A 17,499-nucleotide genomic window follows, 5' to 3' on the forward strand; every position below is an offset into this window, starting at 1 on the left:
TGATATAGTCTTTGATACTCGATTCTTGTTTGGTTCAGACACATACAATTAGAAATTTTCAAATATTCGTTTATGTCTTCATGCACAATATACAAAGCACTTCTTCGACTATAATGCAAATTTGGCTGTTTTTAATTCACGACGCAAGAGAGCCAGCTTCTGCGCCGGGGCACCAGTTATTGAGCGAGCGCACGGAGCAGCTGGCTTCCGCTAAGCAATTCCAAGTCCTTCTGCAAGAGCTGTCTAACCTTGAGGCTGCCCACGAATTCGATGTCTCGATTTATGCAAATATGGCTCTCACTTGGCAGAGCTCCCTACGCTTGCATTCTTTTAATGTGATGCGTAGTGCTGCAGCGTTAAGCTAAGCTCCCTTAACGAATACAACAATCCACGTGCACATAATGGCATGTTCCTTCATTACATTGCTATAGTCATGATGCATACGACATGCTCGTCTTTCAGCTGTTTATCGCTTACAAGTAGCGCTGTCAAGAGAAAGTTCCGTTGCCAATGCCCTAACACGTATCAAATATTAAAATAAATCGTATTTCAGGCTTTACTAAAACTAACTTCCCGAAGCCTTTCTATCATATTTCAGAAATGCAAATAATATGCGGTATTAAATTCGATAATGTTATACTCGATATTCGTTCGATTTTAAAGCAGGCATGCACAGTGCTCAGCGATTGAAATGCGATACTCAGACAGCACGGCCGCCGGCATTTTTTTTTTCTTTTTTTTTGCGCCACCGTTGGACGCTGGGGATATGGAGCCGATGCACCTTTGTGTCGCATGAGAACGAGAGTCATTTCGATGGATCGTGACGCAGTTGAACCCCTCTGCGATCACCCAGCGCACACTGATGGCACAAGAATCACCGGCCGCCACACCGTACGAGTATCGCGCTTCAACCGCTGAGCGCAGTACTTTATGCGCAGCGCCCCAAAGCAATTGCAGCGAATAAACGCAATATAGAAGGCATCGATTCGTACTGCCGTCACCGCAAGGCATGACAGCAGAGTCCCCTCCCCGCGCATTACGGTTCGTGCAGACGAAAAACCGCCACGAGGGCACAGCGGCAGAATTGACTGGGGCCACAACATAAACGCCAGTGCAGACACTGGCTACGGTTGTTGGGCAGAAAACTGCCTGCCGTGAGCTCAGCGGCGATACCTATCGCAGACCACCGAGACTGCCCGTGTGCCACAGTGCACTGCGTCGGATGAAATGGCCAGTTGTCACGGAAGTAGAGCGTACTCACCCTCCACTGCGAGGCCATAAGCTCTTGGGTCCATCACGATTGCTTGACCTAAGGGCGCCTCCACTCTGCTGAGACAAAAGAGAAAAAAAGACAAAGACGACAGGTTAGGTCACAGAGTGGGTTTACAGTTTAACGCGACTAAATCACTCCAATGTGCCACCAATGATAATAAAAAAACACTCGAAAGTCTTAGAAGGCACGTTTCCCATCGCACTGGGCAGTCCAAGAAACAAATGTATCGTGTCCTCGAAGAGCTTGTGTGTCTCGAACACAGCTTTCCTACAAATCAGTTCCGACGCGGCAAAAGGCAATTAGGCCCAAGCAAAGCCGATCGTGGAGCCACGCAAGATCATATTACATCATAAGTGCTTGTTCAACAGGAAGATCAAAGGAGAATTTCCGATACACAAACAGATACGGGCAGCTACCAGGTCGTATGCCCTGCGATATGAAACAAGCAAACGATGCCGCCAGGATAAAAAGCTTAGCGCAGACAACGGTGACCAGATGGTGCAAAATAAAAGAGAAAGAAATAAAGAAACTCATAGGGGAAGGGGACATGATACAACGAACAGGACATAAACCACCTCGACCACAGGGGGAGCTGAAAAGAAAGAGACGAGTCAGTGGATTCCGTAAGTCGCGTTTGCAAAACGAGACAAGCCAAGAATGGACCAAAAGAAAGAGAAACCAAGGACAGCACGACTACATAAAAGGCTTCCTCACAAAATCCGCGGTCAGGAAGTTGCCCAGCGGGCGAGAGGAAGATAACGCAAGCCTCCGTCAATTTACGACGATGGTCCGATCATCGCCAAGAGTTGCGCAAGCGCAATAGCGTAGCTGTCCCCTTCCACGCGCGGTTGCGTCAGGGTCTGCGGGGATAGTATTCTGTACACACGGCTCTTCAGGTATTCCTCGTGCGCCGTAATAAGAAGCGCACAAACGCAGCTACCGTAAACAGAGTCCTAGCGCATCGCGTCACGTCTTGAAGCGACCCGCGTCTAGGGCGCCGGCGCGCGGATTGCGTCAACGGCCTTCAGAAGCGGCCTCCTTGACTCCTGAACGCCACTTTTACACAAGCTCACTGTCCGCTGTCGTTCCAAGTTTGAGAGAGAAAACATGGGTCAGAAGTTCGGCGATCGCAGTCAATAGCAACCCATGGCGAACAGGAATCGACGATGGGGTATTGCAAAACACAGACAAAGTTTGCTTTCACAACGTGCAAGACCAAGCGAAAAAAAGAAAAGAAAGAAAGAACGGCGGCAATGAAAACTCGGCTGCTTTGGCGAAAAGCCAGCGGCTATTGCACAAGAAATAATGTTTCAGGGCTTAAAACTCCCGGAATCCCGCACTGAAATCCGGTTGAGTTGGGTCGCTGCGCATAGCACGCCACATAGAAACTTTTCCTTGAGAAAATGCAAATGTGAAATAATCAGGTCGGTTCAGTTTCAAGTCTACAGAACAGTACAAGAACAATCGGAGAGCTAGAATTTCGATTAGTCGCTGAAACTACTGACAACAACGCCATCAGAAAGAACACGACAGTAGAAAGGTGTCGAGTAAATTACAAACCTCGATTTAATCAGTGCAAACACTGCGCGTTTACAGCTTTTGGAAACAGCTAAATATTGTCACAGCAGCATTGATCAACAAATCATCATGTCGATTCTCGATTTCGGCGAGCCGTTGTTGAAACGGGCGCCATATCATCGATAGTTGTCCACGTGGCCTCAACTTAATGATAAAAATGGTTTCAATCCATGCCCGTGCAGGGACAATTATAATAATTGCGCCTGTTATCTAAACAGTTTAAAAGTAAGGACGAAGACGAAGGGCGAAGTCGAAATGAAGAAACAATAAGACGGAGCGCCGACTCTCAATTGTTTACCTTCCAGGGGGACAATCATTCATTTTCGCCCAACTCGTTCGCAACAAAGCATGAGGAACATTAACTGTTTCGAAGAAACTGATGCTGCTGAGCAACGAAACGCAAAACAAGAGGCGAGAAAGTATACGTGCTCTAAAATTTATTTATAATACATAAACCTGACTTCGCGCGGAAGGACGCATCCTACCTACGCACTGGCGTGAAGCGATCTTGTAAAGTTAGCTGAAGTAAATTAAAAGATCAATGAGTTTCCGTGTTCTGTCAAGGAGGAAAACTATATCTAGCTAAAGGGGCAGTCATGTCATATTCTCATTTTATACGCTTTCAAGGACCCTCTAAACGCCAGTCATAACTTAATCTGTTTACACAAAATGATGCGTGCTCGCATCTCGTTTAGCTTAAACTGTGAAGGTAAGTACGATCAATATTAAAGAAAAGCACCTGCTCTAAACACTAGTAGAATGAGCGCATGTAGCATGAAAGTGACGGCGATCGGAGCATGACAGCACACACATGAATGCCAACGCAGCTTTCACGCGATGTATGCGCAATCAAAAGCGCATATCACGCTATAAGTCCCATTTCGCTTAGTACGAACGTTAAATCAAAGCTCCCTAGCTCTTCAAGAGACCACGTCTGCTAAAAAAAGGAAATGGAAAGCTCGACGACAAGAAAAGAGCAGCAGAAAATTAACGGCCACGCACCCCGCAGCAGAAAAGAAAATGAAAACAAAAAATTATGGGAAGTACACGAGAGAGAACCGAACTGCAACGAAAGGGTTTAAGAAGCGACGATCAACAGGGTCCTTTGGCGCTGATTCGGCCCCATAAAGCAGCGGGAACGAACGGGTTATATGGTAGTATCCGTGACGGTGCGATGATCCCTCGGCGGGCTCCAGTTGTGATCCTCCCTCCCGACGTTCCTTTCCTTTTTTATTTATTTGCTTTATATCTGCCCTCACAGCCTGAGCAGAAGAAAAGGGGAGGGTCAATGAGGGGGGAGGGGGAAGAGCAGCCCCCACTTGAGAGGCGGTCTCATTTTCGGAGCGGGCAGACCGCCAGCCAGCCGCCGATGTTACACAAGGCAGGCATCCGGGCCTCTTGCGGCCACCGAAGGGCCGTCCGCCGACAACGACGTAGGAGGAGGACGCACTGTCAAGCCCTGGATTGCCGGCGTTTGCAAAAGCAGAAGCCGCGGCACGAGAAGCAGGAGGTACCGGAGATTCGTCGTCGCAGTCCCATAATCGGTGATTGGCCTCGTTCGCCTGCCAAGACACGCCTTTCCGTCAGCTCCTTCACGGCTCGCTGTTTCAAGCAGCGATTCACCCCCTCGCCCCCTTGGTCGTCATTGCGACATTGTAATCTGGGCTCCCGCAGAGCGTAATGGCGCCCCTTGCGCGCCTACAATGAGGTGAAAAGGAGGAAGCGGCTGCGTAAGCGAGAAATGTGAGAAAATCAACTTCGTATGTTTAGTAGAAGATCGTCCCATAGGGAAATAACAGGTGCGCGAGGGAGAAGTTCGCTGCGCTTTAGGTTGACGCTGAAGCAGAAAGCTGAGCTGAGAAGAACTACCAACACGCTATTCACTGTAGTGCCATCTCTCAACAAACTTCCTCACTGTGCGAGATTAAATAAAGGTAGGAATCAGAAACCGGGCTTCCAAAGATAGTGTAGGCGCAGGACAAGGCTACGTAGCAAATTCGCAAAGTTGTAGGAAATACCTGCTTCTCATTCCAAGAAAAGAAGAAAAGAAAAACGCGCAGCCGCACACTCCTCCAGAAAAATTGAATTAAATAAATGGGAAAAGAAAAAAAAACATTAAGTGCTCTACGCAGCACACTTTGTGAATGCTCGAAGCAAGAAGACCTACTAGAAACGTTCAAGGAATGTAAAATTTAAGGGTAATATCCCGAAGCACAAAAAATAAGAGAGAAATCAGCTCGTTTCTGCGTTAATGGTAAGCTCGGTGAGCATAATGATTAAATGAGAAGCTCGTTAATCAGACGATTACGATTGTTTAGTCATAAGTTTTAACAATGAAACAAACATTCGTCTAGTTTACTGGGAGCACTCACTCAATCTTCAGGGAGTTGGGTATGACTAATATTACACGGCGCGACTATCTTGACTGTCTTACTAACGACAGCTACCGATCGGCGCCACGGTTTCACAAGTGAAAGGAAAGGTATGCCGTATGCAAAACAACACAGCTGCCGATTCGCACTCGCGTTCCCTTGTCTTGCATTTCCTGGTTTATTTCGACGACAGTATTTCTGCAAACTGTAGTCGTTCTGTTTCAGAGAATCATTTAGTAAACATAAAAAAATAGAGCTGTGAGTTGTAATAGAAGCGCCGTTCGAGAGGCGAGAAAATGTAAAAAAAGGAGAGGGGAGGCACATTACTGTTTTGCACACGGCTGCGAATGTGAGTAGTAAATGCGCACAAGGGAAGCCACATTTCGGCCGCAACGCACGAAATGAGAAAGCCTACTCGAAAACGTACAACGAATGCCCGTCACATTAGAGATCACGAGCATCATGATGCTCCACGAAAAGTGTAGAAAGAACTATGCGAAGAATCCGACATGCAGGATATACACTGTGAAGCGAATGATTCTGTCATCTTGTGGTCTGTCAAGCGCAACAAATGAGCGCACTTACGCAATTTCTGTTTGCAACAACAACCACTTATGCTTGGGGGATAGTAAATGAGCGCCGCCGTAAGAACAGCATTAAAAACGAAAGGACTAATAGCCAGATGACAACGCTGAGAACGCCCAGACAGTTCCAAGAAAAATGAGCGCAAAGAAACACTGCCTCAATTTCCCTGCATGTTTCGGAACTATTCGTCCTCCTTTTCATTCGTTCTTTTTCGTTCTTTTTTCTGAGCATTTCCAAGCGGGACGCTATTAGCGACCCAGGGCGATTCTGCGGCTCACTCAACCGAGAATAATAAATGCCGCTAAAGAAGTCGGATGAAAAGAAACGCCGCTAAGGCATACAGGGAGCACGTCAAGCGTTCGCCGTCTTTGTACAGTCTGGAGAAGGAAGCTTCCTATTGCAGTTCGAGAACGGTCGGTCGAATGCATGCCAGATGGAACAATGCGAAACTAAAAGAACAGAAGGCGAACCGAGAATCACCGCACGTTAAGTTTAGGCACAATGCCAAGCAAAAAAGTTGTGACCCCACCCCCGGTCACACCAGCACACACGTACAAAAAAGAACTCGAGAACGTATCAAAGAAAATAAACCAAATTCAACTGCGAACATTAAACAAAACAGAAAAAGTACTAAATTTAAGCTTAAAGGAACTACATGTTCATTCTACCCTTACTTGCACTAGTCGCAGAAACCGAGCACGATCACGCTAATAAAACTCTTTACAGGACATGAAATTTTGGATGGGGCCCATTCTTGTTGTTTGGGCTTTGAATGGGCAAGCTATTACAGTGTAGAGAGTTGAATAAAAAGCACGAAAAGTAAAATGAGCAGTATTTCGATGTTAATGGGTCACAGGTTTGAACGCACTGGATAAAAGAAAAAAAGAATCATTAGCAGGTGCTGAATACAATAACAGCTTTTCTTTAAACGCCGAACTCATTAAAGATAACGTAAAGATACGGCGAGAAAAAGCAAGAACATGTGTTTTGAGACCCACTCTACAAAAACACAGTCAATATATGACTGAACCTCGTCCACTGGCTTCCTGTCAATGAAACTAGCAGCAATTCCTTGTCAGAAGCCAAGATAAGCGCTAGTACGAATGTTTATTATATTACCCTGCAAATTTTTATTAGATAACGTGTATTAGCTTTTAAAACAAGAAACACCCTTGCACGTGAAGAAATACCTAGCTAGAAGGATAGCAACCACATTCACAAACGAAAAGCTGTTCGAAGCCCTGAAAGAGGCGCGAGAAATTCAAACATGGCCCTTCAATGAGACCAAGCCTTATCGCGAACTAATTCACATTAAAAGTGGCTAGCTTTGAGGCGACGCGTCAAATGGACAGACAACACGATTTTGGGCAAGAGTGCGTTATAGCTCACCACAGCCTACAAAGGGGGTCTTACACAGAACGCACACGAAAAGAACGGTGCAGCCCAATTAGTGACATATAGACGATATTTGTCATTAAACAGATTCACTTGTGGGCGAACATATCCAAGTTCGCAAAGCATCAGAAAAAATAAATAAAATAAAATAAAAAGCAGGACGCCGCATTTCTCTTTACTGTCTCATTTGGTTTCTGCAAGGTTAGAGGCAGGCGACAGAAAAAAAATGAAAAGAATGAGTGTTACGTTGCATGGTGAATTCAGCACGATTAAAAAAGAAATCTAGGACCACGCAGGATACGCCATAACCCGGCACGCATGAGCAGCACTTACGTGCACGTATCGATTGCAGCAGGAATTGTGAGCTTATAGGGAGCGCTTACAAACACTGCGGACATCAGAAATGCACAGGAGTCCAAGGATTGATAAAGCACAACTGAGAGCTGCTACAAGAAACAGCACATAAAAGAAGATAAAACGGCTGGTAATGCGAGCTCAATAAGAAAAAGCAGATACGTGCCATGCCCTGTAAAGCGTGCTTTGGCCCTGACAGCAGCGCATAGGGAGAAGCCAACTAACGAAAGCTTAGTGCTCCGACAAGGATTGTGCGAACACAATTTTACACAGGACAACAATCTGTGTAAAAAAAGAAATGGGAATTTTAAAAAGTATGATACTGGTATATGACGCCCACAGTGAAGGGATAGGCAACCTATAAATAGAAATATCACATGGTACATAATTACCAACTACTGAACTCTCCACAGTGTCATGCTAGGTAGAGTGATTCCAACACACAAACCGTTTGAACGAGGACGAATAAAGGCATAGTACGTGTATATTCATAGAGCAATAGCAGTATAATTTCTGTTGGACGAAAACGGTCACTGAGAGACAGCTCACAACACTCACTCATCGGTGACACGTGCGAGAGGAGAAAAACAGTAATTTCAGAACTTGCAATAAATTTCCCTAACTTTAAAAACCGTAACTTTATTACAGGCCGTAAAAGAGCTTGCGCCATTTAAGTGATTCGCGACGCGGTACAGGGTTGAATCATGTCGGTTTGGAGCGTACCAGACAGATTGATGCCGCAGTGCGAGGCTGCCTGCGTCCCGGGGGGAGGCTGCTGCCTCGCTATCACCATACGCTGCCACTGCGCTAGATTGTGGTCGTAAAAAGCTTCTACTAGCACAACGGCATCATTTCAAAAACTTCGCCGTCAGATGTTCTTCTTAATGCTCTGCAGCGTCCTAACGTAAAACTTCCACTTGTGTTTGGGCGCCAATATTTAAACATAGGTTAGCCGAAAGGACAATGCAGGTGCAACAAAAATATTATAATAATAACCAAGCTTTCACAGATGGCGCGTCAAGATTTGCACCGGTTAAACATCGCAACGACTCTGAGGCTTATATCGAAAGTCGAAGCCGTAGTGTTGAATATGCGTTATTTTTTTTTTCACGTTCGGTATAAACTTCTGACTTCCACCGTTATTCAAGTGAGCAAAATGTCAAGCCAAGGAGAAGCTCCTAGAAATAACAAAGCTTCAGCGCCCATGGCGAAGGGACTGCAACGTCATCCCCGCGCACTCTCCTCTTGTTCCAGCAGTTTTCGTTCCGAGATAATCGAACTGCGATGCAGCGGGCGCAGCGTAGCCACCAGCGAGCTCACGTGACCATCAGCAGTGGCACCGCAGCCAAACGAGCGGCCGCGCAGCCCCCGCCCACCCCGCCCCAGCACCACCGGAAGCCGCGCAATCAAAGAGAGGACCCACCGCCGATCAATGAGCGCACGACGCCCGAAACGAAGGAAATGGAGCGATCGCGCATACGCATTAGTCGGTGCAAAATTCGGTCAAGGAGCCCAGCTCCGCTCGGGAAGAAGGAGCGAGCAACGGTGGCACTATTTCAAACGCATTTACGCGTCGCTTCACTGGAGGGCGTAATGAACGGTCCATTTCTCCACACTCGAAGTACCTTAGGCGTGAAGAAAAGGGCAAACATATCGCCTAGGATGCATGAAATGTACTCGCCAGTAACTGTCACCGCTAGATTGAGGTGCACGTTTTTAAACCCCAGGTGATCAAAATTTGCGGAGTCCTTTACAACGGCGTGCCTCATAATCAGAAACTGGTTTTGGTACGTAAAATTCCTTAATCTTTTTTTAACTGTCACCGCGAGTGAAAAACAGTATATTTGCCAAAAGACACAGTTTCACCGCAGAAACCTTACACAAATGAACTTAGGTGAATTGATCCAGACATAGTTAAGAAAGAATGAAAGAAAGAAAGAAACAAACCTGCAAGAAGCACCAGCCTAACTTGGGTTCTCATTCGGATACTAGGAGCTATTACAATCGCCAACTTGCAGAATCTAGACGTGTTTTCTTCTACGTCTAGCTTATTATATATGACAGTCAAACAACAACAAAGTGATACCAAACCACCGAGAAGCGCTTATAGTGTAAATAACTGCTGGCTTCTGTGAAAACTTACTCGATGACAGATATTATTTGCATTTTCAGAAAACACCGCCACTACTATATCATTACCGTTTTTCTTTAAGAAAGGAGTGTTTCACCCTCGTGGATTTTTAAAAGGAGGCAGCGACGCTTCTATGGTAAAAAACAAAACAAAGCTCGGAAATGTTCGTAATCAGCCGTCTGAAAACGAAACAGCACGAGCATGTGGCATGCCGCACGTGTATCGTACGCAAGAAATCAAAGGCATTCCTGAAAGTATTCCTTTTCAGTTGGCACAAAATGGCACCATCAAGCTCCGCGTATCCGCTGCCTACAATCATGGCCGCGTAAAGGTGACCGATGTGAAAATGAGCATGAGCATACATGGCCATAGCACGCAGATCACGACACTGCAACAACTGCTCTATACAAATGGTGGTACGCGCAGTCAATATATATATATATATATATATATATATATATATATATATATATATATATATATATATATATATATATATATAACAGAGATTGTGACGTGAAACTCCCTTTTTGGTTTACATTAACTGGCACGCTGGGCCTGCGCACCACCACACTACGCACTTCTCAGTATCGACTCAATGTCGCCTCTCGAACTATCGCACAAGATACTTCCGCTTGAAACAGCAAAACCAGCCCTGGACCCACTCCCCGCTAACGTTTCTGAAAAGCAAATGATTCAGTTTCAAATAAAGAACATGCCGAGTGTCAGGGCAGACATGAACACAGAATGTTAACGTCCTGTCCCAGGGTGAAGAGGGAGGGGGGAAAACGAACGGCGTCGCACAGACAGTCGCAGAGGAAGCTTTCTGAGCACGTTTTCTCCGTACTCGGTCGGGAATGAGGCGCGCAACCGGTATTACGGCCGGATTTGCGACTATATGGGCATCCGGCCCATCTCAGACAGCGGCGCCTCTGATAAGCGAACCTGTCGGAACGCCGAGGCGGCGCAGCTCGCACACGAATACATTTCTTTGAGGAGGCACCTCTTAAAAATTCATAGCCCATCTCGAAAAGAGAAGGTCGTCGGGGGAAAGCGCATACATGCACCTCCATTTATTTTTTCTTCTACATCTGTGGGTATATATTATTTTTCGTAGCTGGTGTTATTCTTGGTGGCTGTTCCCCTGCGCTTCTGGAAATGTGGCGGCGACGACGACTTCAGAGCAACAGGAAAGCTTAAGGTTCGGTAAAAGCAGCGGGTAAGCGAGAAATCACTACAGAAACAGGAAAAGCAACAATGCCGAAAAGCGGGCTGACGAAGAGGCGGGAAAGTCGAGAACTTGGAACCGAAGCGTATACGGCAGGCTGCGTCGACGATGCGTGCAGGTCGCAAGCAAACGCAGTGAGCGAAACAAAAAGAAAAAAAGGGGGCTGATTTGCAGCCATGCACCGCACGCATATGCTCACAGCAGACAAGGAGTCTTATTCTAAGCACGCAGACACGTCAGGCGGCGGGTGAGATAGAGAGATAAAAGGAAATACAAGGAATATTAGAGCCTACCTCCGGATAGTGCCTCTTTAAAAAATATATATTCGAACTGAAACTTCTAACGGCGATGCGAAAACAGGAATCCCCTAATCACGTACAGAGAAAAAGCAAACGGAATGAAGATCGGGGCGAATCGAGCAAGTATCGGAGCGGTGTGTGGGAGGGGCAGGGCGGATCGGCACGCCGCAGTAGGCGGAGGAACTTATTCCGCACGTCCTCATTTTGGTACCGTTTCCTTTAGCGGTTATACGTGAGTGCGGGAAAACGACCCAGGCTAAGCTGTTACCGCCTCGGAAGGGAGGGCTCTCGGAGCATTGGTCTCTTGTTGGCACTCCGTCGCGGAAACCGCACGAGAGCTAAGATCAAAGGACAGGTCTTAATACGAGCTCGTTCATGATAGATGAGCGCACCGATCTGAGGGATACGGAGGAAGAGCAATACAATTCTAGATGGCCCGTCTCGAATAAATGAAAGTACGAATGATGCAGGGTGCTAGAAAGAGGGGTGCAATTCAACGCCGACAAGCTCGGCAGTCGAGCTAAGCGCGACAGGCACTGCGGCTACCGCGCTCTGCAGAAAGAAAACCTTGGTCTTCTCAATTTACGTGAAGTATAGTGATATAGCACAACCTACGCTAACTAGCAAGAATTATATTGTAAGAGCACTTGCGCATTATTAATCTATCTCTACGAACATCCCCCATTCTCTCTCCGTGTTTATCTCTCTTCTGGCGCTCGAAGGCGGCAGCCTGTATAGTTTGCGCAAGCCGCTTTTCACGAGCGTATACGGAGTGCCCAAAACACCATTATAGGTATATGTGTAGTTAAAGGAGCTCGACAGAAAAAAAGAAAATGCGATTTCGAGCTCAGAGCTTCCTAGTCAACTGCGTATTAAACTTAACAAAAGAAAACTGAGTAAGAAGCGTTGCGCGAAGACATCAAAAGTCCCGGCTTCCGCCGTGAACGATGACCACAAGAAGCGATGACGATTAGAGAACGCCTCATTTGAGAACAGGCGACTACAAGTGCGTGCGTGCGTGCGTGCGTGCGTGCGTGCGCGCGCGCGCGCTTCGATGTATCAGTTAAGTGTTACGCTGGAATTTGTCAGTGATCCCTACCCTACGGTGTGGATCATGCGGCTCTTCCCACAAACTAGAATCCCGAGACAACCAATAGGACGTTTCATTCCACATACTCTGGCTGATAAGAGCGAGAAGCGTCTTTTACGGGATATATTTGATTCTCATGTCTCGCGTGCGGAAGAGAACGATTAGGTTAACGGTCATCAACAAGCAGGGCGATGATCTTGCCAGTCACCAGATAGGGCAACTGAATACAGAAAAACAAAAACAAAGACAGGGAGAGAGAACTATCTTAGTAGTTGAAAAGAACACACAGCTCGGCTAGTCGGTACTGTATAACTATAGAAGTAAAGCGCTAAAGACCACGCAGGACGAGAGAAGGAGATGAAGAGCCAGCGATATTAATAACAGTTGTAGTAACGCTGTGCCTTCGTCTCCTTCTGTCGTGCCACGGGCCATTTTGCGCTTCACCTCAAGTTATCTCAGTAGCGCAGCCACTGCTCAAACAGGAGAAAAACATTTATTGTTAACGATAACGTGCTTTCTGGACATCCGAAGCATTTTTTTCGCCTGGTCAGTCTGGTTTACGACAGGAGAAAAGCACTTAAACCGTTCCAGAAGATTTTTGTAATCAGTTGAATGTAGCTTTCGGTAATAATAAATTTGCTTGTGCTCTCCTTCTTGACTGTAGCAATGCTTTCGATAGTGTTCCATCACGGTCTGTTGTTAAATAAGTTTTTCTTGTTAGAATTTCGGGGTGCTTTCTAGTTGTTGTTGGCAAATTTCTTTCAAGACAGGCGTCAGCTCGTCTCAGTTGGGTAAGTTCATAGCGCATTCTCGATAATTAATGCTGGAGTTTCGCAGGGATCTAATACTCGGTCCGTTATTATTCCATATGTGTGCAAATTAAAGGGTACCCCTTTCTCTTTATCAATACGCCGATGACAAGGTGATTTTAACTTTTGTCAACAGCTTGTATGATACGATTACTTCATTACAGTCTGCTGCCACAAAAGATATGGACTAGTTTCGAAATAACCTAATTAATATAAATATATCTAAGACGCAATCAATCTGATTCCATAAACCTTTCAAGAAGGTAGCCCTTGACTATCCTCTCGTTTTGCATTGTTCAAATTGTTCATCTTGATCTTGTAGACCTTTAAAATATTAATCTGTTGTAATGTATCCGAATCTATATCTTGATAGCGATCTTTCTTGGAACAGCCACATTGCTTACGTTTTCAAAAAACTTTGCGCTGTAAAATGCCTGCTGTACAATATAAGATATTACATCTCTTTATCAGCAAAGAAAATGCTAACACGCGCTTTAGGCTACAGAATAAATGCTACATCGCACTCCCTATTAAAGAACATATCTTACGACCTGAGCTTGAATGCTGATGAAGACCGTTTCAAAATACTTTCGATACCGAATTTCAATGACCTTTTTATGCAAGCGGCTGTTTCAAAACACCTCTGGTCCATTGAATTCTTAGCTCCGTGCGTTTATTCTCGTTGCTTAACGCCCACAGAGCGTTTTTGGAGGTTGCGTTGTTCCACAAGGTACGACACTAGAGCCCGCGTTCACTACTACGTTCCACCTCAACTCAACGAATCACACCCCCGCAACTTCTGTACAAAAGTACAGTACAAGTTAAAGAGACTGCTGGGGCGTGTCTGTTTGCAAAGGCGTATTTTTGTTTGTTTGTTCGTTTGTTTATCGGCATTGCTTGTGTTTGTGCTTGTGCAATCCCTTTGTACCATGGTAGCCTGATCGGTGTATGCATATCTAGTATCGTTACAGTAATTTTATTGTCACGCATTGAATAGCGTTCCTGTGTTTCCCCATGCTCAATGAAAATTATTTTCGTAGGCACTGTGCACATTTTAATAATTTTTTATCGTATGCTATAGTCGTGTTCGCTGCTTAATATTTCTCTGGTAATGTACCATATATGGTTTTGCTGCCTGCTAGGCTGTACCGCTCAAGCTATCAATGGTATTGGCAGGCCAGGATATATGTGCTGTCTTTATCAATGACAATAAAGGTATTATTATTATTATTATTATTATTATTATTATTATTATTATTATTATTATTATTATTATTATGAAGAAGAAGAAGAAGAAGACTACCACGAATCAGCCAAGCAAGCAAGCAAGCCACAGTGTTATTGGTAGGCACGCGACCCGAGCTTGCGATTGCCGGGATTTTGGGCTGCTTGACACCCGCCATTTCTAGTAACTCGCCTTTGACGTTCCTCGTCGTTCCTTGACGTCTGTGTGTCAACAAATCACGTGACATTTGGTGGGGGCTGCATAGGTGCCGTGAACCAACCTGGAACGTGATTTATTGTCACGTGATTGTCACGCGATTTATTGACGTGTAAACGTCAAGGAACGACGACGAAGGTCAAACGTGAGCGTCGAGATACGGCGGGCGTCAAGCAGCCCAAAATCCAGGCAAGCAATCGCAAGCTAGGGTCGCGTGGCTACCAACAACACTGTGGCTTGCTTGCTTGGCTGATTCGTCGCCATCTTGAGCTCTTTATTATATCATAATTATTTAAAAAATTATTATTTCTCGAAGTAATGGGGCTCACATGTGACCCGAATTGCGTGGAAAAAAAGAAGGAAAGGAGGAAACAGGAGCTCTCCGACGCTATCTCTCGCACTATCCCAACCGTGCGCTTCCTTCATAGGATGCAATCAGCGAGATAAACAACAGACGTACACGGGCTTCCGGAGAATGCAAATTACGCCACGAAGCCGCGCGATAATGAAAGTGGACGGAGTGCATTGAAAGTCAATAGAGCGCGAAATTCGCAACCTGAACGCAGGTGCCAGCCTGTTTTCTGCACGCGCGCGGGTGTACGGCACAGCGCGCCAGCGGCGAACGGAGAGCAGGAAAAGAAGAAATAAAAAGGAAAGAAACCAACGCCGCCCGCGACGGCAATGCAGCGCAGTCGGAATAACAATGGAGTGCGCGCGAGACGGCGCAGCGAACGAATTCATGCGCGGCCTGTGGGCCGGCCGCGTTTTCTCGCTCCGTTCGAAGGGGCGAGCGGTTACACCGGCTGCCAGCGCGCTCGCACACCCAGCCCACGTCGGCTGACTTGCGACACGGAGCGCCCGCCGCTGAAAGCAAAACCTCACGCGGCGGCGCTTAGCAAATGAGCCGGCAGATAAGCTTACACGTGAAAAACGGTCGCCGCCTGCAACCTCGACGGAGCGGTCCGATTTGCGGCGATGAGAAACGCCCGCAGCGCAACTTCTGGCATTGAAACGTTAAATCGGTTTTCCTTAATTCTCGATCACTCATGCGCGACTAATTTAAAGGGGCACAGAAGAAACACAAATTATTTGAGCTGCGTTAATAAATCGCCTTCCAAAACGAAAAAGAAAGAAGAAAGTACCGTGACAGCATGGATGTTCTTTTCTTATTTCTGTTTTCAAGTTTGTCCTGAGCACGCTCGGTTTGTGGGACAGATACACACTTTATTCACGGTGCTTCACGTTTAGATGCAGTAAACACGCAGCAAACATGAAACAGTAGCAAACGATAAATAACTTACTGTTTTCTACTTTATGTTTTAGATCACAGTGACGTTTCCCGCGAGTTTACGGTTGCCGATTGCGCCCTGCTTTGGGAATTTGTCCAAACAAACTTGCTCCAAGCAGGTGGCCCGCTGGTGTGCTTTCACAGTCGGAAGATTTTCAACTGCTTGGTTGAAGACCGACGAGCGAACCTTTTAGTGAACAGGATTTATCCTTCGTAAAACGTGATACAACATCCATAAAGACTGATAAAGCTTTGCGGAAAATGCGGAAGAGGTTTTAAGAGCAGAATGTTAAGCAGATTAATTGTGAGAGTATTAAGAAGAACGAGCAACGCATTAACGTTATTGCTATATAGCTAGCTTTTCTTCACATTTTTCGTTAATATATTGCTCCTGTTGCCACGAACGAAAATTCCTATTTAGACACGCGTCTGTCTGTTTGCTCCATGAAAGTACTTGGTGCAGCATTACATGACACTAACCTAACCGTCCCCTGTGGTTCTCTTTATCATGCGGGCGGCGAAAGAACCCGGCAGTGTTTCGCAATTACAGTGATCGTAACTAGTGACGTCGCTCAAGCAAATGAAATAGCCCTCTTTTCTCGAACATCGCCTCACTCTTACGCTAATGGCTCAACTAGCCCACATGGAGCAAATCCAATGCCGTTAATGCAATGTGTAATGCCAGATGCGTTGCGAAAAACGAATGTTACTGGTATGTCTCGCTCGGGCTTTCCGCTTCCACGCCAAGAAAAAGATGCGTCCACGGGGGCATATATGGGGACGTCAGTGTGACTATGCCTACTTACAGTATGTAACGAAAATGTTCTTTTTCTTTAATTCACGTAAGTTCAGGCAGTGCGACAGTAATTAGAAGAAAGCATTCCTAAATAAAAAATGAGAATAATATAAAGTGCAATAATAATTGCCAGGAGCCTTGTTTAACTTGTTAAGAGCCACCTCAGAACCTCGCTAGCTTCGTATAGGCACAATTTCTTCGTACTAGACATGGGAGGAAGAAGAGGCACGGTCGGATAAGTGCGTGCGTCTTGCCGAGAGGAATTTTTGCATGCGCGGAGTAGGGGGTGAGCGAATGACACATTGGCACGGAGGGAGGATGGAGTTAGGATACGGATCATGGGGAGAAAAGGGAGAGAGAGTGTGCTTGGTGGTAATAAGCAATGCTATAAGGGTTCGAATCATGGCCAGTGTAGCTTGACGTAAGTAACTCTGCGATCAAGAGCGCCTATTTCCCGAGATCTATGCTACCATGTTGTGTTTTTATATCAGTCACGTGAAGGAGATATATATGATGGTCGTAGCAAGATGTAAGGGTAGGGAAAGTAAAGATGAATCTATTAGCGAGCGGATACTGCCTATATTTCGCTTTTGATAGACGGGTAGGCAATTATGCATGATGTTTGCAAACGACGTTGTGTACCCTTGTCATTTACATAAACTGACGTTTGTTCAACTACTCACAGGGCGTAGCGATCTGGCGGACCCGCCGGTGCGTTTTAAGTTTCGCTCACTTAAATGGCTGACCACACTTCCCTCTACGACATCGGAAGAAAGTCGAGAGGCGCATTAGGAAGTGGATCATACATATACGAGAAAACGCGTACACGGTAATTTGTTCGTGCGCTCCCCCCCCCCCCC

The 17,499-nt window shown here is 46.0% G+C and overlaps 1 protein-coding gene across 5 annotated transcripts in view; it reads right to left on the reverse strand.

The window, feature by feature from the left end:
* LOC135904322 (protein unc-13 homolog B-like) overlaps positions 1–17,499 on the reverse strand; it is a 405,600-nt gene that overhangs the window by 117,031 nt on the left and 271,070 nt on the right. For 3 of the 5 annotated variants that reach the window (XM_065434979.2, XM_065434970.2, XM_065434947.2), the window contains one exon: positions 1,262–1,329. In XM_065434979.2, the coding sequence (XP_065291051.1) occupies positions 1,262–1,329 (68 nt within the window). The remainder of the gene's footprint in view (positions 1–1,261; positions 1,330–17,499) is intronic. The other 2 variants (XM_065434988.2, XM_065434961.2) reach the window with 1 other exon arrangement.

The sequence above is a fragment of the Dermacentor albipictus genome, chromosome 1, assembly GCF_038994185.2.
Source record: "Dermacentor albipictus isolate Rhodes 1998 colony chromosome 1, USDA_Dalb.pri_finalv2, whole genome shotgun sequence".
Classification (NCBI taxonomy): domain Eukaryota; kingdom Metazoa; phylum Arthropoda; class Arachnida; order Ixodida; family Ixodidae; genus Dermacentor; species Dermacentor albipictus.